This window comes from Cololabis saira, chromosome 14 (genome assembly GCF_033807715.1).
Source record: "Cololabis saira isolate AMF1-May2022 chromosome 14, fColSai1.1, whole genome shotgun sequence".
NCBI classification, from domain to species: Eukaryota; Metazoa; Chordata; class Actinopteri; order Beloniformes; family Belonidae; genus Cololabis; species Cololabis saira.
This window is the reverse complement of record NC_084600.1, coordinates 16,954,811-16,980,906: the sequence shown is the minus strand read 5'-3', so window position 1 is coordinate 16,980,906 and position 26,096 is coordinate 16,954,811. Positions and strand designations below refer to the sequence as shown.

At 40.5% G+C, this 26,096-nt stretch overlaps 1 protein-coding gene across 9 annotated transcripts in view; it reads left to right on the top strand.

Moving 5' to 3' along the window:
• Nucleotides 1–25,692, top strand: part of msi2b (musashi RNA-binding protein 2b) — a 284,750-nt gene extending 259,058 nt beyond the window's left edge. For 3 of the 9 annotated variants that reach the window (XM_061739986.1, XM_061739984.1, XM_061739982.1), the window contains 2 exons: nucleotides 14,341–14,495; nucleotides 19,440–25,692. In XM_061739986.1, coding sequence (XP_061595970.1) covers nucleotides 14,341–14,495; nucleotides 19,440–19,484 — 200 coding nt within the window. In that variant the 3' untranslated portion in view covers nucleotides 19,485–25,692. Of the gene's footprint in view, nucleotides 1–9,455; nucleotides 9,636–14,340; nucleotides 14,496–18,524; nucleotides 18,597–19,439 lie in introns of all 9 variants that reach the window. The other 6 variants (XM_061739981.1, XM_061739979.1, XM_061739985.1 and 3 more) reach the window with 3 other exon arrangements.
• The last annotated feature ends 404 nt before the right edge of the window (nucleotides 25,693–26,096 follow it).

The window sequence follows — 26,096 nt, the reverse complement described above, 5'->3', positions numbered from 1 at the left end:
GAGCTGCTTGTGCAGTTTCAGACCTGGTTTGAGTTTTACCACAGCGCTACTGGAGGTCAGAAAGGGCCGTCACGTAACATCGGGGATGAATATATGAATATTAAAGCCATCAGAGCTGAAATTCAGCAGCACCTGGGTGGCAGTTTGGACCAGTATACTCCACCTCTGTTGTTGATAGGAAAGATAAACGGGCACATCAGTTGCTTTCTCATTGAGTCACGTGTGTAGTTTTCTCTGGTGCTGAATGCTAATCTCAAATTATGTTAATGACTACTTTTTAAAGCACGTGGGGAGAAGTAAATCTGAGGACTCTGCCTCAATGCCCAACTACCGAAACTGGTCAAGAAGCTCATTGGTCATTTATCCACCTATTGTTTTTCTTTTTATTTATTCAACTTGGCTAATTTGAAATCACCTGATAGACGGAGACATTGTACGAGAGGCAGGTGATTTTGACAGTCCAGGGAACCTCACTCTGCTCTGGCTGAGTGTCTCAAATCTACCTGTGCTGTACATGAAGCTGATTGTGCTGCAACTATAGCTCCACGTCTTTGCCTTAACCCCAAGATGACTGGTGCATTAATTGGCCTGAGTTTTACTGGGTCTTCACTAACCGCTGAAAACCCATTCGTCCTCAGACAGTTGCTGCTCATCTTTGTTCCGTTCTCTCTTCTACTCGTCTCACTTCTTCCACCTCTTTTTTCTCCCTCCACTGATGAAAAGAAGGAAACTTGTGTGACTGACATTTTCAAATTAAGATTATTATCAATTTCCTCCCAATAAACTCTATGATCTTCAGCTGTGCCCAAGAGGAAAGTAGGACCGGCTACGTGCACACAGTTTAATCAGTCTGGCTCTTAGTGAGCTCAGGTCCATTTGTCCCAGATGCTAATCTGCACCGCTCAGCTCTGAGGCCAGAGGCACTTTACATGTCTTTGCTGCAAAATAACATGGCCAGGCATGCCAAGCAAGCCTGGCCTCCCTTGGTTTTCGTCTAAGGCCCAGGGAGATATTTGACGCATCAGGAAGGGCAAAGCATCCCTTGGCACTTCCACCACAAAGTGGTGGCCCTCGCAGCTGTGGGGAGCAGATGCTCCGAGGTTACAGGCGCGGGCCTTCAGGGACGTCACCACTCTGCCCTCCAGGGGCTGCATACATAACGCACTCTCCACAGGAAACTTACAGGCGGCTTAGTTTAAGTTATGTGTCTCATCCCCCGCGTGGAAACGCATCCATGAAAAATATATTCACGTAAACCATCATAATGTACCGTTTTTTCTGGAGTAATTTTCCATAAAACGCAGTCGGATCTTAATCTAAGTCACAATAATAGACGAATACAAAGTTATTTAGCTAAGATGGTTTTATTATTTTACGTCTTTATTGACCTCACCCAAAAAGTGCCCGCGCTGGTGGGAAACGTAAGTGAACCATTGGGGTTAAAAAACTGTTCAAGCTTCTTTGGCAGCCGTTACTTCAGCCAAGCACTTTCTCAATGTTCAGAAGGATTTTTTGCACAGTTTTAGGAAGTTGTTTCACAGCATCTCCGTGGGTTTAACATCAGGGCTCTCACCGGGCCACTCCACAGGGAGTTTCTTTTTCTGAAGCCATTTGATGCTTTGAGGCATTGGAGGCTGCGTCTCACAACCTCCGCTCAGCTCCATCTGGCAGGTGGCCACCATGACATTATCCTGGAGGACGTTTCGGGAAACTTGGGAATTTGCAGTCTTGGTCCCAAGAAAGCAAAGCAACGTCATAATCATGATGCTCTCTCCAACATGCTTAACCAGAAGGGAAATGTTCTGACCTTAATAACATACCGTATTTTCGTATTATAAGGCGCACCTTCAATAAATGGCCTATTTTAAAACTCTCATACATACATTCATACATAAGGCGCACCACATTTTAAGGCGCATGGAATATACGTAATTATAATAGCTGGGGTTGAGTTACGCATCTACCTGATGGAGCTGCGCTACAGGAAATGCTACAAAATCCTACAGCAAATGCAAAAAAAACAAGAAGAAAATTACCATTATTAACAAAATAAAAACCAGCTTTGCTCCATCTCGTCACAGTTGCCATTATGCGAGTCAGCGTCGCTGCTGTTGTCTTGAACGTCTGTGACGATTCCTGCTGTTTTTAGCACCGTTACATCGGCGACACCAACTACAGTACTAGGGGTGGGTATTGGGAAGGACCTCACGATACGATACGCATCACGATACTTGAGCCACGATACGATACACATTGCGATATCCCGATTATTATATTCTACATAGTTCACCGAAAAATTTTAAAATGCATCTTAAAATCCAAGTTGTATATATGTACATCAGATGATAATGATGGATCTTAAAATCCGAGTTGCACGTTCATCAGATTATAGTGACAATTCATGGGACAAACTGACTCAAAACAATGTTTTATTATAACTATACAAGCTAAAGTTACAACATATTTGTATATGTTTTTCATATTATTTACATCATATGAAATTAACATTAAATTTAGTATGAAGTTGCTTTAATTATGTGGCAAATGATAATAAACACAAAAAAGATGGGTACTAACTGACAGTGATCAGTCAGTATAGATATAAATCCATAAATAAATACACCTCTGTCCATTATTTTTCATTTTTTAAGGACAGGCAATTGTGTTATATAAAAAATAAATTATAAAATGAAATAAAACGTGAAATAAAACCTGAGCTCAGTGCAGGGCCCTCCCAGGGTTGGTAGAGAGTGGCAATGCCCAGGACTGTCACTTGGGTAGGAGCACTGGGTGATATAATGGGAAAAAGATCGGGGATAAAAAAAAAAAAAAAAAAAATCGATATTCAAATTTTGAATATCGATATTGAATCAGCTGGAAAAGTATTGCGATATATTGCCATATCGATATTTTTGCCCACCCCTATACAGTACCCAGAAACCTCCTGACTACAGTAACACAAATTACCATAATGATCTTATATAAGACGCACTGCTGTTTTTTTGTTTTTTTTTAAAGGCTTTTCGGTGCGCCTTATAGTGCAGAAAATACAGTACATAGTGGTTGTTTCATCATTAAGCAAACATTTTCCCCTGTGGTTGTTTTATATTGGCGAGGTGCTCTTCGGCACCCAGCAATGTAGGTTTTGGAGAGCAGCAGCTTCCTCTGTGTTCTTTCTTTGCCATGGGCAAAGAACAGTGATGCCAGATCCAGTGATGTCTTTAAGCCTTTCGCTGTCACTCGTGGGTTCATCTGTACTCCACCGGGGACTCTGGGTCGCGTTTTACAGTCATCTTGGCCGGGCACCCGCTGCTAGGAAGAGTAGCCACGGTACCAAAGTGTCTACGTTTGTTGGCAGTTTGTCTAACTGTGGACTGAACATGCCTAGACACTTCAAAATGATCAGCTGCTCTTGATCGTATGTCTTCTGAGATCTTCCATTTTTGGACAGACGCTTTTTGTTAACAGCAGACCTGCAATATTTGACTGACTTTTATTCATCAAAGTCGCTCTAAACCACGCTACAAAACATATTTTGCTAACTGTAATCAGGCTGTGGGTTCACTTACTTTCTCCTACATCAGTATGAATCTTTAATGGTTGTGTTCAGTGGAGACAAAAAAATTATAATTATATGTTATCAGTTTAAGCTCATTGTGTTTGTCTGTTATTGCAACTTAGATCTATTTATCCAAATACTGCTGTCAGACGTAATGTGTCTTTGAGTGCATTCATATATTCTCCCCTCCGTTATCTAAATGACAATTACATTTAGTCAGTGAGCTGTAGATTTTCTTTAAACCATTTTAAGCTTGACCAGACATGTTTGAAAGGAAAATGTGCTCTGCCAAAAGGCCAGGACTGTCAAGTCAGAGCCCCTCACGATAAGATAATCTCGGCTGACCGTCGATAACTCAGTGCCCTTTCTCAGTCCCAACTAGACCAGATCCCTCCCAGGTTAAAAATCTGTATTAAAATGATTTAGTGTGGTCTGTGAGGGCTTCCCTGCTAGAAACTAATGAGAGCTAATTTACTTTACATTGTTGCACGATGCACATTGTTTTGCACGCGAGTCACTGTTCACAATCAGCTCCCAACAATGGCTCAGAGTAAATATAAATCAATAGCTCTTTTTAGTTTCTTCTTTACTGGAAAGAATGCCAAGAAAAGGAAAAAGCAAGCATTAAATGAAAAGTAAAGAAAACAGAGGCCCCAGTATGGGTGAGTAAATGCAAGAAGAAATCATCTGTTAAAATTCATTAGCCAAGCCTCTCTGAACACAAAATGACAAGACATTAAATATGTATTATTTATGAAATGTCTGTGCTCTCTGAAAAAGGTTGTCTAGTGCTGTTAATTACTCAGCCATTCATTCAGAAAAGATTATTTCAAATGGAAAGTGAAAGCAAGACTAGACAGCAAAAGAGCTGTTAGTTTCTTTCACGCTATTTTTAAATGACATTGGTGAAAATGGAAACGCTAATTATGGTGGCTCTAAAATTCAAAGCTAATTTGAGAAGCAGCATGTCAGGTTTATTGACATCTTCTGCAGAGTGATGTGGTTTGATGGCCACCAAGGGGAAGGAGGGAGTGACTCCGTGAGCAATGGCTGCTTGCAGAAATGAAAATAACTTCTGGTGATAGATTTTTAATCCCCCGTTTCCACTATTTGTTGACTGTATAAATAGCAGGTATGTTCATGTATATTCAAAGAGTCGAGATGAGATGAGAAGTCAATATTTTGATGATGACCAGAATTTAAAATAAAGGCCTCATTTTTGCCGATCCTCAACAGCGTCGGAGTTACAACAGGTCAGACTTTCAGACCGAGCATATGAGAAGGTTGTGGCAAAAGCATCTTCAGGGAAACTCCTTCGTAAACATATGGATCATAAATTGTGCCTTTATAAATGTTAATGTTGCTTAGTTTGCTTAACCTCTGAGGATATTACCATCCCAAGAGGCTCTATTTTTTGTCGTAAGTGTGATAAGTTTTATTTTCCATGCAGGGAGGAAAAGAGAAGTAGTATTTTCAAGGTTTATGATTCCTCCTTAAAGGCAGTCACCTGGCAAAGTGGAAACGAGAACAGGGCATTTATCCACTTACAGAGAGCCACCCCGATGATGTCAGTAACAGATGACTGCAAGTCACTCCCCTCTCCATTGCCTCACAGCCAGCTTTGGTCACCGAGGGCAGGAGGGAGAGAGGGTGGGGGCAGGGGAGATAATTATCAGTATAAATGAAGCCCTGCAAACGATTCGCACTGCTAGGTCCCCTGATCTAGTCTCCAAGGCAACCTCAACATGCTCATTTGTTTTGTAGATGAGTAATTACATCCAATTAGTGGCCAATGGAAGAAAAAAAAAAAAAAGTCCAAGAAAGGTCCATTGTTCTGAAAAGACTGTGTGAATATTAATAGTGGGACGGTCTGAGGCGCAGTGATATGATCGGTGATACTAATGCAGCTGTGGGCACCCACTGGCCACTCTCATCCTGCATAACGGATCAGATAGACTCTGATGAAAATATATGGCTTCAACAATGTGTGTCTGCATGTTTGTGTCTGACTTGCACTCTTGTGCACGTCTCTCTGTATGTCTCAACCGAGAACCTCCTACACACGGAAACAGTGCACGTGTGTCGCCGCTTTATCATTTTATTACTTGGATTAGAGTCTTATAAAGTCACGGTATATTTGCTTATGTTGAACTGAACAGAGCTGAAGTGATTCCCAAAAGGGAAATCTATTATAGACAGACGGACAGACAGACGGATAGATGGATATATATATATATATATATATAGAGAGAGAGAGAGAGACACACAGATAGAGGGACGTATCCCAGGTGCAAAGACGCTCCTTAACAACAACATTTGCAGTGATGCATGATCTGTTGTTAACAAGCCCTGGAGAAGGTCGTCCTTGACTTCTGCAGCTCGGTCCCATCTGCCTGTTTTTGTCTGGTATTTGTACTGAGAAACTTCGGGGGGTGTGATGCGTTCCTGTCAAACACTTAATTCCACATTTTTGAGGTTCCCAGCGTTTCCTCATCAGAATTCCAGTTTTGCCCGCTCTATTTGTCAGTAATCTCAAATTCCTCGTGACTGTTGGGAGAAGAAACGGTTAAATTTTCCTGTTCCTTGCGCGTTGTTCTGCTCCTCCTCTGCATCAGTGGCATATTCATATTCACCTGTCTGGATTCGGAGACGTGTTCCCGGCATTTCTTAGGATCTGCTGCTTAGAAACAGCTTCCACGGTTGTCATGGTTATGTAACATAACAGATGACGCCAGCAGAAATCGCAGAATAGTATCCAAACAAACGCGGAATAATGTTTTTTAAGCAGTATTTTAATTCCAACCTTACATTTAATCATTTTAAAGGGCGATTTCAAGGCTGCAGACAAATTTCCACACTTTGAACGACACCATGACGTGTGGTGTGCTCCTGCAATTGCAATCGTAAGGGGTAAGGCAGCAATCGGAGGACTTTTTTTCGCATCGTTCTGTCACAACAAAATTATAAATATGACATTATCACATGTCTTTAGTCTCGTCTCATGCAAAAGGTATCGTTTCACTCACAAAGGAATGTTGTCATCGTTTTGACACCAAATAACGACGCTGCAAACGTTTTACATTTAATCACAGAAATAACAACAACATGTCAGACTTGCTACATCTTTAATAGAATATTCCAACAAAGAAGAGAAAAAATAAATATTTAATTAGTAGGAGTGTTTTAAATTAAAATAGAAAGTGAAACTTCTTTTGCCTTTCTTACATTAGTTATTATTAGTGTGTGTTAACTTCACACGACCCACCTTTGGAATTTGATCCCACTTTGCAGGGGATCTCCTGTCTACGTCCCTATTTAGTTAATTCCATCGATTTTTGACGAGGCTGAGGTTTGGGCGATTTTTTTTTTTTTTTTTCAGATTTTTCTTTTGAAGCCGCGTTTTGGTTGAAGCACACATAACTTTAAGAACTGACCTATGTCTTCCTCCCACATGGTCAGTGGTGATCGAAGGAACTGTATACCCTTATTTTTTCTATCTTTATACTTGAAATACCTGCACCTTTATTGGGTGATTAGATGTTTAATGCCTACTGTATGTAGACCTTTTAAGAATATCAAAGACGCTTATTCCCCTTATGTATGATTATTAGCTTAACATAAAAAAAACTAGAACAATCTTAAGAAAAATGTTTACACAGTTATATGCTGCACATTTCTTAAGCTCATTTAGCCTTCCCCTGCCCCTGACATGTGGTACTTGTTGGGTTTAAATGCACAAGGTGAATGTTTTGTGTTACTGTAATTACGTCTTTGATAGCTTTTTCAAGTGTTTATGAGATCTGGAACTCGGCAGATACACCCATGAATTAGTCTGATTATCAGCTCAAACCTCTGGTTGTTGTTGTGGAAACACGGTTGTGGCCTCAAAGAAGGACAAGGTCGCTGGTTTAAACGTCCGCTGGCTGTTTGTGTGTTTTTAGGAGTTACGGTCGGTTGTGTCGCTGTATCACAGACCACTTCCCCATAAAGCTGCTGGTAAAAGATACCTTACAAACTATTGTGATGTCAGTAAGGTAGCTGTGGCTGTAAATGGCGTTTCATAACGTGTACTATATTATAATTTGACGTTGGTGTGCGACAGATATCCATATTCTTATTTTTAATTCGACTCTACTAAAATTGACGAAGAGCGTTACAAATATTGGCGTGAATACCGTCGCTTTGTCTGAATAAACCTTATTGGACTTTGTCAAAGTGCGAAAACCTTTCTTGTTTACATTTAGTTTGAGCGCCATGTGGTGTTTGGCCAATTGATCGACGCATAACTGTTTCCAATACCGCCTGAGCAGCCAGTCACAACATTTACACAAATAAATAAATAAATAAAGCAAACGGTTTGGACTGGTTGAATCACGTTTCCAGTCTCGTCTCAACCCTCCACCTCGTTTCGAAGCTGATTTTGACGACAGCACGGCTCATTTCCAGCTGTCTCGGTTTTGCATAATAAATAAGCGAATATCAGCAAAGGTGTCGAAGAAGAGAATCCTATTGATTAAGAGAAAATAACCCGTGTTTGATTCTGGCATATTTACCGTTCTGAACCAGTGACATATTTAGAACAGCTTCCTTATGAATTTCCAATAACGCTGCTTGCTGCTATTGTCAAGTGTTTCTTCCCCACTATAATTATTCCATTGATCCGGTTTTTCCTCATTAGCAAGGCCAATCAATTTTCAGTGACATTTGTCTAAGTGAAGTAAATGGAATGATTGCTTCTTGAGCTTTGTTCAATGTGTCAGGCATTATGTGACATACGTGGGAAGCCTGCCCTATTTGGAGCCTATAATTTGATGAGTGGGCAGACAGCCCACAAGTGGTGAGATCAGAGTGCTAAAAAGCTTCGGCGGAGAGAAACATGGCTGGTGCTTACATTCCATTTGGCAGAAGTGGACGGTCTCGATCTGAATGGGTAAAGGTGAAGTGGTTTTGAATGGCTATTCGCTCCAGGACCCAAAAAACACACACACACACACATAATCACAGCAGGGGAAACCCAGCATGGAAAAGCCGGTGTCACCAATCTCAGGCCCTCCTGAGTAGATTAACTCCGTTATCAAAGAGGTGTGAGAAGGAGCAGTTTCTTTTAATTGCACTCTTTATATGAGCAGCTTGTCTCAGATTAAGAGAACAAGCAATAAATGTCAGCGTGACTTATTGCTGAATGACATTTTCTAAACTGTTGATAATCCACCATCTGTGTCAAAGAAAGAATCATTCAAAGAGGCCAATCAGACGCGCGCTCAGAGCACCCGCAGCACTTCACAATGCTCATCATCAATAAACATGTATGTCTTTGTATCTCATTTACAGTTTTTATTGGTCTAAAAGGAGCTGTAGATTGATTTTTGATTAGTACACTGTGTTACGCTTCTTTCAGGTATGTCAACCAAGAATTGTCCATTTGAATTGTAAAAATTTATTGACATGTTTTTTTTTTGTTTTTTTTTATTATTGTTATTGTGGCCAGGCCAGTTATGCGAAAGCCATGATGTCACAACTGTAGCCCTATTGTGTATTTTTGTATTCACTGTTATTGGTTGACCTAAGTTGAATCAAGTCAGTTAACTGCTCTTTTTCATAGAGTGATCATGTGTAAACTTTATTGTGGAGCTAGTGTATTCAACACAGATGAAAGTCTCAAACTTGGCCCATCTGCCTGGGGGGGGCGGGGGGGATGGGGGTCTGGCCACATGGCAGGAGCTGCCGGGGAGGGAGAGCATGGAGGGTTCATTAAAGCGAGGATGTCAGCTAAAGATGGTGTAACACACCAGCAAGCTATGCTCAGCAATCTGGACACTGACTTTGAAAATGCTAAAGTTGATTTCCACAATGATGGAGTCCCCTCCCCCTCCCCACCCTATACTGTATCTCCCAGGCCTCCCCGATTATGGGTTTTACTCTGCGCCCAGTGACCAGAGGGGGGGGCCCTGCTCCTTTGCTGACTATGGCTCCCTGGGGCCCCAAGCGGCTCAGATGCTGCACAGTGAGCATGCCACCTCCGCCTGCAACTCCCCCCTACAGCACCTACACAGCCCGGATCAATTTAAGAACCCAGGTTTGTATATGAGCATCTATCTCATCCACGTTTTGGACCTTTTAGTTTGATTCATGACATTATTCCATACAGCTGATCGAATTTTTTTCTTTTTTCTTTTTTTCTTAAATATATTTTGTCCTACTTTTGTTAAGAAAATAATTCAAAAAAGAAACAATCCCCTTTAAAACTTTTTGAACAAAACGTGTTTCTGACAGGATAGCATTGCATGTTCTTCCTCCTGTTTTCAGATTTTAATGTAGATTTATTTTGGTTTCTTTGTGAAGTCATGTTGCAGCCCCTGCTTGCACAAAAGGGGCCGACGCACACAGAATGTAATTCTTCATTTGCATGTGAACAAAATAACTACTGGTGATGTCGGAGAGTACGCCGGCCTCTCTAACGGTGCTCAGGTTTATGTGCATTTTGAACAGCAAAGGAGAGAGTAAGTGTGGGAGTAAGTGCTATTTTTTTATTTTTTTATTCAGACGAGCCCTTTAAGTATTCTAAATCTAAGAATGATTGCTCACATTATTAGTGCGTAAAATAGGTGGGAAAGCTGGGAAATGTTTTACACTTAATAGACAACATTTTAGCATAATGCAGCCATTACTGTACAACACAAGCACACTTTCTTCTTCTGTACTGACTATAATGTTCTTCGGTTTATGTAATCATACGACAACAAATCAGAGAAAGTTGGGACTGTATGGAAAGTTCAACTTTAAAAACACAAAAAGAAAACAAAAGAGCAGTGAGTCTCACGTTTGCTTTGACTTTTATTCCTTTACAGGCCGTATAAAATGTCCACACTAGACTGGTTTGCCAAGATCAATTTGTTTCAGTTCAATTCGGCTTTCCTTGCAGAGCACCAGTTCAAGTCATCTCAAGACGCTTTACAGAGAAAGCAAACAAAATTTGAAAGGTGCAGTCCGATATATACAATCTGATTATCTTATAATTCAGTCCGGTTTATTGTAATTCAGTTAATCCAATTCCACCGAGTCCAAATCATATAATATTCATTCATAAAAACGGCCTGTCTGAGGATCCCAGCAGACTTTGCTGTAATCTCCTGTCCAGAGCGAGAGTGAGGCAACAGTAAAATACTTTATAACAAAGAAAAGAAACAGCAGGGCCAGGCCCGAGGAGGGCCGCCACCGGCCCCAACCAGTAGGGGGGCTTACAGGAAAAGACCAACCGAGACAGAGATTTGTGCACATAGATGCCAGTTAGACACAAAAGAGAACACTGTTGTCTGCTGTAATGATGATATACACTCTCAGAAAGAGTAAAGGACAGATTGGAGACAGAGCCCGGCGCACCACAGGGGCCCCTCAGGGGCCCCCCAGGAGCCCGGGCCTATAGCGTGTGCTGGGGAACACCCATGATGCAAAGACCTTTATGTCTTCAAGCCATGTTTGTAGTATAACTAATGGATTGGTTTAATCTGGATTCAGGTTTATGTGCAAACAATTACACCATAGGCTTATGAGAATGAGATATATAAAGAGAAGATTGGGCTACTTTCAATTAAGAGTCCTTATCAGGGTAGGTTTTTGATTTTATTTTTATTTATTTTTTCATTAAAGCCTGTAGATCAAAGCTTCGCAATTAAGATTTCCTGATTCGATCTAATATGGAAACATTAATTCACAGAAAAGCCTCCTGTGGTCGGGATGTGGTTTAGATCTCAGGTTGCTGCCTCAGAGAGACAGAAACAGTCCAAATATAAATGAGGCTTTTCAGTCGTACCTGACGCTGACGTGATGACGCGTCAGCAGCAGCGGAGGGAAGGATGTCATAAATCTTTGTTTTTCTATTCCCTCATATGAACTATTTTATTAGTGAAGAAGCTCAATACTGATGAGAATAAAACAAATACAGCCTTCAACAGCACTATTGATCCCTTGCCCATATGATTATACCAGCTGTTGATGAATCACGGCGCTTGATGCAGCTCTGATCAGATTCTGGTCAGATTTCCAGAAAGGTTTAGTGACATTTCTTTTTTTTTTTTTCAAAATTTCTCCCATTAATGCCTTTTCTTTGGCAGGAGTTGCAGGTACAAAATAGAAAAATTAGTGAAAAAAATAAATGAAGTGACTGAAAAGAAACATTTAGTTTATAGTGTCTTAGAATAAAGAAAAAAGTCAAAGTAAATGTAAGAATCACTGTTTTGTTTTTTGTTTTTCCAAGATAATTCAAATAAAACACGTTTTGTAGGGCAGTGCTAATAATGAAGGCTTTGGCTGTTTTGAGGATAGTCAGGTGAGCGGTTCTGCACAGGCCGGGTGCCTCAGGTAGATGTTTTACAGACCTCACCCCCGACTACAAGCTGTCTTGCAACAATGACGACACAGATGCTCGTAGTCATTCTGCTTTAGTGCATGTGAGACAGAAACAGTGTTTACGTTTCTTCTATTAGATCTGTTTTGTTGTGTTTAGTGAATGCACAGGTTACTTACACCGCAACAATCAATCATCTCACTTGATTTTGAGGCCTGGTTACAAGTTCTTGATATGTAGTCTCGTAGACGTAGTGGCTTCAGCTACGTAGCTGAACCGATGGATGCATGGCTCATGAAACAATTATCGGTAGCACCTCCCCGATGAAACGCAGTCTTGTCTTGAATAAAAGGACGCTTCCAAATCCTCAGTGAGTCAACGTGTAACATCATGTAGGTGTTGCTTGTGGGAAGGAGCTTATATTTGACTCTTATTATATCAAATTTAAAGATGGTATTTTTGGATGTTTGGACATTTCGAGGAGATAAAAACAAACAGGGATTATCTTCCAGAAGTTTAAAGATCTGTGATTCATGCAGATGAAAAATCTGCAGCACCAGCTGCTGGTGAGGAGAGTAGAAGTTTACAACTTGTTAAGAAATAAAAAACATACTTGCATCTGTGTTTAAGTAAAGCAATCTGTATATGTATGACGCCAAACCCTAAAGTGACAATATAGTGTCTTCTTTGTGTTTTTCGAGCTAAATACCGATGGACACTGTGGGTGATGTACAGCCAGAAACAGACTTTTGGACAATTAAAAACAGACTTTTGGACAATTAAAGTGAAACAGACATGACTTGGATGGCTGGATGCCATCCAATGTACATAAGAGTCCAAATGATCACCAGGACAGAAATCATGGTTGGTCCCGCGCAGCAGTCAGATCCACATCAAACATGGTGTTGTTTCTGCTCTCAAAGCTCTGTGCCAACCTGTGCAGCTCCGGCATTCAAACGGAAAGAAGCAGCCTCACACAGCGAGGGAGAGGGCGGGGGGGCACTCCAATAAAAATCACCAGTTACAGGAAATGAGGATTGCCATTTCAACTGAAAAAAAATCCTTAATTATATAATAAGCAAGCCAACTGGGGGCTGTGCAGACAAGATAAGGGCAATAGCTGCTTGCTGTTTAAAGTCTTTTAAGTCAAACAGCAGTGTCAACTCTTGTAGATGTGTGTTTAGTGAGATGGCTTCATTTTCCTAGAGTGCTATAAATGGATATCTAAAGCATATTTTTCGAGGTGCCTTTAAATGGAGCTAACTTGTCTAATGCAGCTTTGATAGATGGAGCAGTGACATATTAAACAAGGCGACAGCTCTAGTTTACCGCGTCTCTCTACACCAACACACGTCGAATGCACTGCAGTCACACTGCATGTTTTTTTATGTGTTATACAAAGACCTCCTCTCAGGCATCGCAGGGTTCATGAGCCCATATATACACAAGATCGAGCGTTTTCCGTGCTCAGAAGATTTTTCTTTTTAACGCAGCGGTGCTGTGTTTTTCCTCCCGGTCTGTGCGTGAATAAGGGTGAGACGGAGGGTTACGGGAAGCTGACAGCAAAGGAGATTGCTGTTAAGAGATCACTGCATTTTTCTTCCTTCCTGACTGTTTTTTTTCCTCGTATTGCCAGTGTTATTGGCCTTTAGTAGGCATATGGATTTTCAAAAGGCATTTTATTAGTCTGAGTTGCTCTTACTCACGGGGCAAAGGTGGTAAGTCACGAGGAGTATTTCTTTTTTTATCTCCCACTGAGTTCGGACCTGCGGATGAACTCAGGTCAAGCTTTTATATTTCCCCCTTATGCCTCTTCCTCTCGCCTGACAAACCTCTTTTGCTGTCTGCTGGAAGTTACCCCAGCAGATGGTTCCTGTCGGTGCATCAGGTCACATACAAGGATCACATAGTACACATAGACTGACTACGGTCCTGAAAGCTCGAGAGTCTTTTGAAATCTTCAGCGATCCGATCATGTCGTACTCTTCTACTTGAGTGCGACTGTTGGTATACAAGTACTCCCTCACATTGTGCATGGCAGCACTCTTTTATTGGCATGGTGGAAGTATGTCTAGCAATGTGCCTGTTTTGTTTTGTGCATGATTATACAAAGTGAATGATACTTCAGTGCATAAGACAGCATGTAGATACTATTTAGAATATCATACTGGATTCACCCTTAATTCAAATTCCATTAGGTTTAAATCCTGCAACATTTAGTCAGAGGATTTTAGAGCTAATTGAATACGCAAGCTCAAATGCAGCATGTGTAACCTGTAATATGAGCCATGAACAAGTCCTTCGTGACGACCATCTGAATCCAGTGATGTGTTCTTTGGATTGAAACGTGTCTGCTCGAGTCGTAGCTAGTTAGGATGGAACGGATCACTGTCGGGTTTTCCTCAGCTGCTCTGCCTCTCGCTGTGTTTGTATGCAGGCGCCAACCCTTCAAGGCCCGGAGGTTTTCCTGGTGCTAACAGTCCAGGGCCTGTGGCTGACCTGTATGGACCTAGTAGCCAGGATTCAGCTGTGGGCAACTACATCAGTGCTGCTAGCCCTCAGCCTGGCTCTGGGTTTGGCCCCAGCATCACAGTGAGTACTCGCATCCCCGTCCCGTCTGACTGCACCTTGAGCCTTTGTTGTGTCAGAATAGCACCACTAAAATGTAAAAATGTCTTTGATGTGTAGTGAAGCAACACTAGAGAGCAGCGCGTTAATTATAGAATACTGTGCTTCGGGTTAACTGATGAAAATAGTCGCAATTGCCTCCGAGTAAGTGTCCGAAACTCCAAATGAAATTCCTGCTGTAAAGTTCAGAGATCCCACAAGCATGACAAGTCGGGATGCTGTGCAAAATGCAAATGTTCAATCAATTGCAAATAATTTAAACTTCATATTTAACACCGAATAGTTCAGAGAGGACGCAGACTCACGATTATTCAGATGAAGTGCTTCTCTGAGTCTGAGCTTATTTAAAATGGACTGAGATGAAGATGAAAATGAAGCTCGGCTGATCAAAATTTAAAATCTGTCCTGCAAGTTTTGGACCCTGCATCCACCAGGTCAGAGAGGAGGGAAAAAGAGCGGATTGTTACGGGCCAAAAGCTGTGCCTGAACGGAGCTGCATTAGTGCATATCACATGGGACACGTGCACATCTAGGGAGGCATGCAGGTTTTTGGAGCGCCATATGCTCACATCTGGACTTATTCTTGAGGGAGGGCATTGCTTATTTCAGCAAGCACATGTAAATCCACAGCTCTTACCTACTACAAGGGCATAAAAGAGTGCAGGTGCTGAACTGGGATGTCCAGTCCAGACCCGCCATCAAACTACAGTAAAAGTAATAACTGGTGTCCTCAGTCTAGATAAAAAGCTTACACAGGTATCGTACCTTTCAGTTAATGCAATGGGATCGATACGACACCTGTGTTGTCATGGAAGGGTGTGCACAAACCCGAAACATCCAGACGTTTCCCATCCTATAGGTATAATCAGGTTGTTGCTGGCATCAAATGGTAAATAAGCACACATATCTGGAAACAGTAGAACTTCTCTGCCTCAACATTTGATATATTGTCTTTCTAAAATAAAGATGGGGCTTAAATGAATAGAAATTCATTGTGATTCACAGTTTACACAGTGTCCCAGATATCCTAGGCCGCACATCCACGTTGATCCCATTATACCGCTGAAAGATATCTTTATCAAGAGCACATGTTTATTCCCTGTAGTTATTGTACAAATCACCTCCTCTCAGATCTTGTTTCGTATCCCCCAAACAAATTTCTTTTAATTTTAGAAAGCAGCCTGTCCCAGAGCTTTGGTTTCCTTCATGCCTCCAAGCAGATGCAGCCTCCCTCGCTGTCCTTTTCCAGGTGTTGCTGTTCAACTGCTCAGCGCCGCTTTGTTTTTACCTGCTGATCAGTTGGCTGCCGGTTGCCATGTCAACTCTGAAGAGTAAAACTAGATCGGTGAGCAGAGGTGACGGCAGCAGAGGCCTGTTCACTCTAAAGATTTTCTAGGCAAACTCAGGTGGCATGTAAGGCTTTTGTGTCACATTAGGTTAAGCAAATTATCCTGCCTTCCTTCGCAGTGATCGCAGGAGGATTGAACAGATATGCTCGGAGTTGTTGACAAATATAGCCGCGCTGAAGCGGCCTGATCTGTTATTTTAAACCCAAGTGTTGGAGAGATCTCCTTAAAGCCAGTAAAGGCTTCTTAACCAATAAAACTACCTAAGAGGTAAAGAAGTTAAGTCCTCCTGCTTCCCGCCTCGCGGCTCCCATCAGTGATTGAGTACATGCACGGTCCAAAAATAGCATTGAGCTTCACCTACGAGAGCAACTTCACCAAAAATATGAATTAAACATCATATCGACCTGTAACAAATTCACATTTCCAGGGTTAATATTTTGAACTTAAAGACAGGCATCTAAAGTATAGCATCGCAAAATTCTCCTAATTAGCGTGCTGCCCACAAAATATACATTTATCATCTGAAAATAACACCAAGTCAGCTGCGTGTTCCCTCCAAGTTCACTAAATCATTAGTTACACGTTTAAGCATATGAATGTTTACGCCCCCCCCCCCCAGTAAAGTGTAGTTCACAGAGTCAAGTTGGGGCACGTTTGCGCCGCTTTACACGAATGAAGCCAGTGACAAGATATAAACAGTAAAAATAACACCTGCTTACTGAAAGAAGCTAATTAATGCACGACTTAACCGAGACGCAACGGCGGCAAGCCCATTAGCGGCGCAGGTGAGCGCTGCAAGACTACGGGGTGAAGACGCTCCCCGCATCATGTCATCCTGTCAAACTAACCTGATAGGAAGAAGGAAAAAAGCTTCTCTTTTTAATTTAATGCTTGTAAAATTCATATGTTGCTATTTGAAGTGAAGTTAAAGGATGCTTGTTATAATTTTGACTGGTTATTTTATGACGTCTTTGTGATGTCTTTGCCTTTTTTGATGCATTTTTGGACTAACATTGTGTTACTAAATCGTATGTTTTTTGTAAGAAACGTGCAGGAAGTGCTTCACTTTGTGCCGATGAGTGGGAGACTTAAGTAGCTGAAGTAAATACGCTGTTGTTCGTCGTTAGCGTCACTGGAAATGCAAATGTAGCGACAGCTGATGAGAAGCTGAAATTGGGCATTTAAATTTTTTTGTAGACTGTGTAATTGATTTATGATACCCACACAGAGGCAGAGGAAAGTACATATTGTTGTCCGTTTGTGCTTCCTGAGCAGAGCCTCTCTTACTAATTGTTTTAGGTCCACTGGCTATCTGCCATAATCTGTTGGTCTCGGAGTAGGAAGCAAAATATTTGTTATGAAAGACCAGGCTGGCTCATTTTCAAGGCAGATTTACCAGCAGATAGTTTGCAGATGGAAATGAGGCAATTTACTTCCACTATTTTCCATTTGTTGCAACAGTTTGTTTCTGCGGTTTAGAGAAATGTAAAGTCGAGCCTCTCAGCGAAAGGAATAGTTGGGATTTATGTCCTAGAAACTGTCAAACGTAGCTGATTTCTGTAACAGATCCGTCATTAATTTGTTGAATTTTGATTTAGTTCGGGTCAGGGTTTGTGATTTCCTTGCAGAATGTCACCATGTGTCTGTTATATTACCACGTATTAAATCAGCTCTCGCGAATTACCCAGTGACTCAAAAAGAGAGCAGTAAAGCAGAGAGGTGATGCAGCAGGCCTCTGACTTCAGCCGAGATGATCTCTCTATTCAGAACATTAAAATAGGAAATGATTCAGAACTAAAATGTGCTTCTAATTCATATCTTTACTGAGGATGCTGTTGAACTGAATGACTCTATAATCATCATATCTCACAACCTCATGGATGACTTCAGATTCACTGATTTGTCCCTCTGTCTCATGCTTCACTGATTTTATTAATCCCTTTAGCCAGTATGAAAACAGCCACTGTGAAGAAGCAGTAATGAACCTAACCTTATTTTTTATGCAAGACAATTAGAGTGCAATTAGTTGATTGAGGTGATAAAGACAAATAATCGCTGCTGAAAGTGCTTCTCTTTTCACTGCGTGTTTGAAACCGTGGGTTTCTGCAGACCTGTCAGCAGGAAATCTGGCATAACAAACCGAGCTTCATTACGAAAAGCTTTCAATATTCAAAGACGCACTGATCTTACTGAGGGATGTTTATGATGATATTCTCCGCATGCTCCCAGATTAAATCAGTTCTGTATGTTAGCATGAATGGGATTGTATGTACTATTAATTACTGTTATCTCTTTAAAATGTATTTTTTTTTGTATTTTTGACTATGTCCGCATAATCTGGGCATTTCATTGTTGCAAACAAAAAAGGATTTGAAGTCATTTTATCTTGAATGGAGCAAATTTAAATCTTTTGCCATTAAATAGAGTATTTTTTTTCATCCTGTTGTAATCTTGCAGTCTGGTTTCTTTTCTTTTCTTTTTTCTTTTTTCCAAGAAGTGGTGTAATCTGGCAGCAGTCTCCTGCTCTGCTCCTCAACTGAATCAAAAATGTTCACATTCATGCTAGCTGGAAAAGGTTGATATGATACTCACTTTTCTCTCTCTGAAATGCATACTGACAAAAGCACTAACTGTACACTTTTAGGGCCCGTTGATTGCGACAGCTTTTACAAATGGATACCATTGAACAGGTCGGCCGGTTGCTATCTCATCAGAGGTATTGCTTTTTATTTACTGTGAATTTCTCTCAAGTTTATCTCTAATATGTGTTCATCGGTTGTCGAAATGCTGGAGCTGAGAGCAGAGTTGTGTGTGACCGAAGGCTGATGCCTCTGCTGCTGAGGTGTTTCTTTAAATCTTTAGATTTAAAAGAAAACAAAAAACCGATAAAAGCAGATAAAAAAAATCACGATTCATTGTGAGATATGCACTCAAGTCTGATTTGTTTACGAGTTTACGCTGAAGTCACACACACGGATGCTACCAGCTCTTTTTCATCCATTATTAACATGTGAAATGTGTCCTTGCTGACGTTTTGTCGTGTTTAATTGGGATGAATCAGGTGTCAAACACACTACAAGTCCTGCACCAGTATGTGCCGTCTTTGACTTAAACGCTTTAGCTGCTTCAGGAGCACGTTTCGCATCACTTCACTGTGACTTAAAATTAATCTAAAAATCATAAACCTTTAACTCACAAGCTACCTAATAAAAGGAGTCTCGTATGTCATCAGTTTCCATCGCCAGCTTAATTCTTCCTCACTAACGCCCATCATACGTACGTCATACGTACGTCATGCATAAAACACTGAACAGAGGTGTTTTCTTTGTGCAGAATCTTTAAAGTTTCATACCGTCTACAAAACTATTTGAATATATCTAAATTGGCAAGTGGTGAAAGTGCGTTTGATACCTTTAATCTTTCAGCAGCAGGTTTTGACCTGCTGCAACCTCCTTGCTTGTAAGTTTTTTATGTACATTTATGAGCTTTATTCGACTAAAGCGAATGTCTAACGCTGCTGCTTCTTTGTTTCATCTCCTCTCTCTCCTCCATCACACAGAAGAGTATATCTGGTGGCCCAGGACAGACAGGACGAAGTTTCTAATTGGCTTTGTGTGCAGGTGATGCTAATCCAACTCCAAGCACTACAGCGTCACCGGGGCAAAACGAACGAAAGTTGGAACCACATGAAGAAGAAAAGAACACGTTAGTCATCTCAGAAAAATAACAACTGCTGTACTATAATCCAAACCTCCTATAACTTTACAACCTGGTTTGGTATGATGTTTCACGTCGAGTTCATTCACCGTTTTCCTTCCTCTGTTTAGCTTTTCTTTAGGTTTTAGAGAGTCATTTTACTTTCCCTTGATTTTTGTGTAAGTTTCTTTGATATTCTTCTGCTAGTGTTGTTTAGACGGATTTTTGTTTGAAGTACGTGGGGGGGAGGGAGGGGGGATCACCGCCAAGAATATCTGCAAGTCTTCATCCTCACATTGGTCAATGTAAAGGAAAAAAAAGAAAAAGAAAAAGGTCCGGATCTTTCCATTCAGTCTTTCTGCAAAAAAAAAACAACGAAAAAAAAAACTGAAAAAAGACTTGGAGACACAAAAAAACAACAAAATTAAGGAAAATTTAAAGAGGGTATCTGAGTAATAAATTTTAGTAGCCGTTTTATTTCTTGTGACGTCTCATTGTAAACCATAATTACCTATTTTTGGGCAATACAAAGAGGACTCCAATATTTTTATGGTCCTTTTTTATAAGTGTTGTTTTTGTTGTTTAGAAATATATATATATGCTATAACAAATTTCATATAACTACATTGTGAATTCAAACTTGAGAAAAAGAAATGTAGCTGTACATATTATTCCAGTCACTGCATTTAACCAACCCAGTGAGAGAATAGCATATTTTTGTGATGGTGTGTCAAAAGAAACATGTTATAGCGTGTGAATAGAAGAAAAAGCTGTAAACAGTTATTATTCTACTTTTTTTCTGCTGGAAGACGGTATAACAAGCCCACGGACGACCGAATAAACACACACACACACGCACACACACACACTTGCTCTGTAAATACTGCAGCTGAATAATTTTACAAGTGTCATACCAGCAAATTTACCACCACTGAATTCAGTCAATGCAGTTTTGACAAATATTATTAATGCTAATTTAAAAAAAACACACAAAAAAAAACACAAAAAAAACCGAGAGAGCGAGAGATCGATTGGTATCTTTTTGTCTAACTGTTACGATATCGGTATCATTTCAGAGGAAAAGAGGAAGGAAAAAGAAAATTTTAATCCAAAGCACACTGTACGCAGACGTGAAGATCAGAACTTGAACCAGGCATTTTCCAGCGCTCTGTGCATCCGGACACTTTTATACTCCCAAGAGGAACCTGTTAGCCGTGTGTTGATGTTCGTTTCATCCTGCTCGTTCCTGATTCACGTCGGGGGAACGCGACGCCTGGGCTCCGTGCTAGAGCCTTTATATACCGCTCGTTCTCTGAACCAGTTCTTTTTTGGACGAATTAGGAAAGCAAACGTTTTTGATACCATACCTCAGCCTTCGTGAGTTCTGTTGTGGAATCATTGGCAGGATTTAATTTATTCTATAGTGGCAAAACAAATGAAAACACTGAAAGTTAATTAAGCGAGTAATCATTGCACTGTGAGTTGTGAAGTACAGGCCATTCTCCTATTTGCACATGTGTATGTTGGCTTTTTAACGAAAAAATAAAGGAATAAACGGCCCTGTGCTTTGGGATAGCATGAAGGATTTGGGGGTTAGAGTATTTTTGACTAGACAAACACTTCAAATGTTTTGAGGTGAGTTAACAGCTTGGGAAATAGTAACTGATATGTTGCAGTGTACACTTGGATTTCTTTATATATTAGATCCAAGTCTCTTTTAAGGATATTTATACAGGGTCAAAAAATGACACTGAATTATTCACTATCTGTCGCTGCACAAGCTTTTACACGGTATGTGTGGTTAAGGGTTTTACTCATAACAGCAATTTAATAATAATAATAATAATAATGATAATAATACTGAGAATAATGTGCTCCAGAGTGCAGTCTGGTTTTTAAATCCTTCAATGCCGTTGCAGATGTTTCTTTTCTTTTCATTTTCTTGGTTTTGTTTTCATTTTACGCACTTAATGTCTCATTTCTTTTATTTCAAAAACAACCAAGTAAAGAAATATGCTGGATAATTTTAAAGTAAACATGACATGGAGGTGTGATCAAGTAATAAATTAAAGAGAAAAAAAAACAAACCCTTGTAATGTTCAAATGTAAAAGAAAATATGAAATACAAAACTATAAAAAAAGAAAGATGCTTCTTTGCTGATTTCAAGTTTAATCAGAGTTTTATTGATACTTTGTTGTTTCTATATTAATAATTGTAATATACTATTAAACTGTACTGTGCATCCATTACGTTCTCTCTTTCCATCCCCATCCTCAGAAATCCCGCTATCTTTCGTTACTCATTCATGTATTTCATTAGTGTGTAAAGAAATCACAGTTAACTTGTAAACAGAGTGCTGTCTTTGATACCAGTGTAGTGCTCTTTGTTGTTCTCCCTTGCTCTACCTCTCCCTACTCTCATATTTATCCCTTACCCTCTCGCGCTCTTTTTCTATCTCCTGTAATTACAAAGTAGATGTTATATAGGACTCATTAATATAATACTTGTAGTGGATAGTGGATTTAGGACCAGTCAAGCTAGACCTTTCTCTCAATGATCATGTTGTTCTGATATGTGCAGACAATTATTTTTGTTTGAGATTCATTGTAATTTATTCCCTGTACGTTTTTTTTTCTCTCTCTCTCTTTTTCTTGGTTTGGTTTTGCCACTCTAACATGGTTTCAGCTAACCAAAGCTCTCATGGATGAACAATGGAGAAATAGTTGCTGTAAGATGGAATTGTACACAAGGCATTATTTGGATCCCCACCCTTGAATGTTTTTAAAGGGGTGTGCCATACTACCTTAAATGCTAATGCTAGATATGCAAAACTTTTACTTTCTTTATTTTATTAAAGAGGGACACAAGCTAAAATCACGGGAAACTATCTTTCAATTTGAATGAGTTGCATATCAGGATGTGATTTTAGAAATGAAATGAAATCATCAGGTCCTTACGGAGGCATAGAAATAAATAACCTCAGAGTCAGAGTGTGAACCTTTAGCAGTGATAACGTTTGTTGTTGTTCTCTCTTAAAGGAACTCGGTGTAGTAACACCACGGCTGACCACAAGGGGCATCATATCACAACAAAGTGTCCACCTCTGGCCTAAGACAGCGAAGTGCACCTCTAGTGAGACACTTAGCATCATTAGCACGGTGTCAGAGGGTCTTTTGTCAACACAGCGGCTCTTTACGCCCCCTTGTGGTCAGAGGCGGTATTGATTTGCTTCCAACCAACTTTGGTTTTATCTGAGTACAGAAATTTGTTCCAAAAGTCGTTTTTCATGTTCTGAATCAACTTTGCAAACTGGAGGCCTGCTGCCGCTGAAGTCGTGCCGTTTCCCTGTTACCGTCAGCGGTGGCCAGCGTTTCTGACCGTCTAATTCCTGCGGCGGCAGGAACGGCGTGCTGCGTTCTTCACACACTCGTTTTCTCTTCTTGGCTCGTTTTGGTTCGATGAATGTTGCAGGGCGGGGCGCCGCGCGGCTCACTGGGCCGAGCAGGCGCCTCAAGGACCACATGACTCATTAATCATGTCCTGATATGTAAAATCTAACAATTAAGACACTGTACTTCTGTTTCACATGACTTCAAGAAAATGTCATATTTTTATTAAGGCTTTTTTTTTTTTACAAACATACCAGTGATTACCACGATAGTCATATCAGCTGAACTGTTAAATGTTTATAGGTTTTTGAGATTTCCACACACGTCAGTGTGACGGTCAGTGTCAGAAAATACACTCTGATATCATGATCAGATGTTTATGAAAATATAAACCAAACAATCTAATCTCTTGGAGTACACAGAAAGGATTAATAAAAAAATATCAGGTTGTAAGAACTGATGAATAACTCATACCAACACTGCAACGCATTATCTTATCTTTAAAGATGTGGAAATCAGAATTTTAATGCCTCAAAAGATAACAGGATGTTGAGATTAAAGACAAAACAAACGGATCCATTCAGCTATTTCGGCATAATTTCAGTTAAGCATAAAAAAACCTTTGATATTGTTTTCTTCCCAAAACTAAATAATGTCAGATTACTGTTGACAATTCATAACTGTTACAATCTCCCCATTAATGTTTTAATTCTGGACCAGTGCAGCTTTTAGGAGTCGTGGCAAATTATTCTAAAATAACTGGAACGAGCCTTTTCTCACATCGTGTTGTAGAGAAACAGGAAAACCCTAATTACTCAAAAACAAAACTCCAAAATAACACGTTTCCAGTTTCAAATCCCACTGTCTTCTCGTCTGAATTTAAATATGTCGGCGTACGAGTGAAACATCGACAACTACGGTAGACGTCGGTGATTCGAGCGTGTTCACATTTTTACGTTGGTGCACTTTTATTCTGACAGGAATAAAACTGTATGTTGTGTGTTTGTTTACAACAGGACTCTTAATGTTTTATCAGAGTATAATTATAACCTAAGAAGCTCCCGAAGAAAACTACATACACAAATTTAAGCTATATAAATATATCATTGTTATTGTTTTCCCTCTGTTTTGTAGCTTGGTGGGTATTTGGCTATTATTAACCCATTTTTATTTTGAAAAAGTCCCAAAATGGTTCATTTTCCCTCACGCAATAAAGCAAATTGACGCCTCTCTTGGTTTTGGACCCTGTAGCTTGGACTTTAAGGTAGCATGGCTCTGTTGCTGTAATTTCGTTTTATCTCAAACTGACAGCAGTTTACAGCTGATGAATGTTACACATCTTAGTAGACTAGCTTATCCATTTGGGGAGGGGGAGGGGTTTTGGTTTAAAAAATAATAATAATCAAAAAGAAAAAAAGTCAACCTGGAAGGCGTTGACATTTGTAGTGTACTACCGTATCCATTTAAACTTGAATCTTGAGGCAAGTGCTAGGCAATGGCCAAACATTGAATCCCATCTGTTTCCGGGAAAGTCCCCCGAAACCACGAGCACTTCTGACATTTCTGTCACGGCAGACTCGCACGCGCTTCACAGTACGAGCGACTGTCTCCCAGAAGCTGGGACATCAAACGAGCACTCATTCAGACTCGATTCCCAACGAATTGGACTTGACTTTGAAGGCTTGTTGAATGTTTCTGAGCATTTATTTAGAGAAAAAAGAAAAAAGAGGCTTCTTCCTAGTGGTGCTAATGGTTTCAGACCAGACAATGTGCCCTTATCTCTGAGAGGTAACTGGTTACAGTCACAGTGCCCACAACGAGTCCAAGGCCACGACGTGACACGTTAACATGGCTATTCATCGTTTTTTGGCTCTCTTTTACAGGAATATGACAAAGATGAGTTCATATTCATGAATCCAAAGCGAGCTGCTGAAGCCGACAGAAATAACACAAGTGGACCTGTGAGTCGGAGGGGCGACTTTCCCTTTTCGTCCGAACCATTGCCATTTTCACCCACGCTCATTACAATATACATATACATATATACATATACGTATATATACAGTATATATGTGTGTGTATGTGTATAGATGGATATATATTTGCAGTTTTCACTCATTTGAACTTGTTTGAACAATATTAGACTGGAGACCTCAGCTGTATACAAAAATTTTCCTCACGAAGCGACAGCCAGGTTCATCATGTCCAATCCTCATCATTAGCTTACGTTCAGAAACGAGAGTTAACCCCTGGCGTGTTGTCGAGTTTGGAGCAGACCGCATGGCCGGGAAGGGGAGCCTGGACGCTCTTCAGACTGCATGGACGGCAGCGTGGCGCTCTGCCGTGCTTCCATGTTTCTGCTGGCTGAGCGCAGAGCTCCCCCCGCTGCTGTCTGCCCATTCCTAACACTTGCCCCTGTTTTTTTATGTTAACCGACTTTTTATGGTGAGAGACAGACAGACTTGACTGACATCTGAAAGCATCTTTCAGGTTATCATATGGCTTGCTCAAGCCCTATTGTAAAATATACTAAAATAATAATGGTAATAATAATGGATGGGGGTCTCTCACATATCAAATGTGGAAAGTCTAATTTTATATTTGTATTTTCAAATAATAATATTGACAAAAAAAAATGTCTGTGAAAGGTTTCCATCCTCTACTGTGGTCCAGAAATTGATGTGTCTGTCTGGAAAATAAATAAAATAAACTGAATTGTTATATTACTTGTTTCCACTGTTGTATTTCTACTTTTCTACTGTTATAGTAGATATATAATATATATATTCATATCAAATGTCTCCATATTAAAATAGCACATGTGTAATTATACAGTGAATCAGGCGTTGCAGGACTGGCGTGGTGTTGGTGCCCAGGGTCAGTCAGCAGGATTAAAAAACCCCGAGCACCGAGATGCAGCCAGTGTAGGAAATGTGTGGCGTGTAATTCTGCTGCCCCTCAGTGGTCTCTTCCAGCGCCAGGCGGGATGCGGTGCTCTCAGGGAAAAGGCACGGCATCCAGCGCCCGCTTTGTTTTTCCTCAGCTGTATCAAAGGGAGAGCATCAATATTAGCTGAGGCTCAGCGTGTGAAGGGCTGAGGATGTGCTGGAGTAGATGAGTAAACACGCTG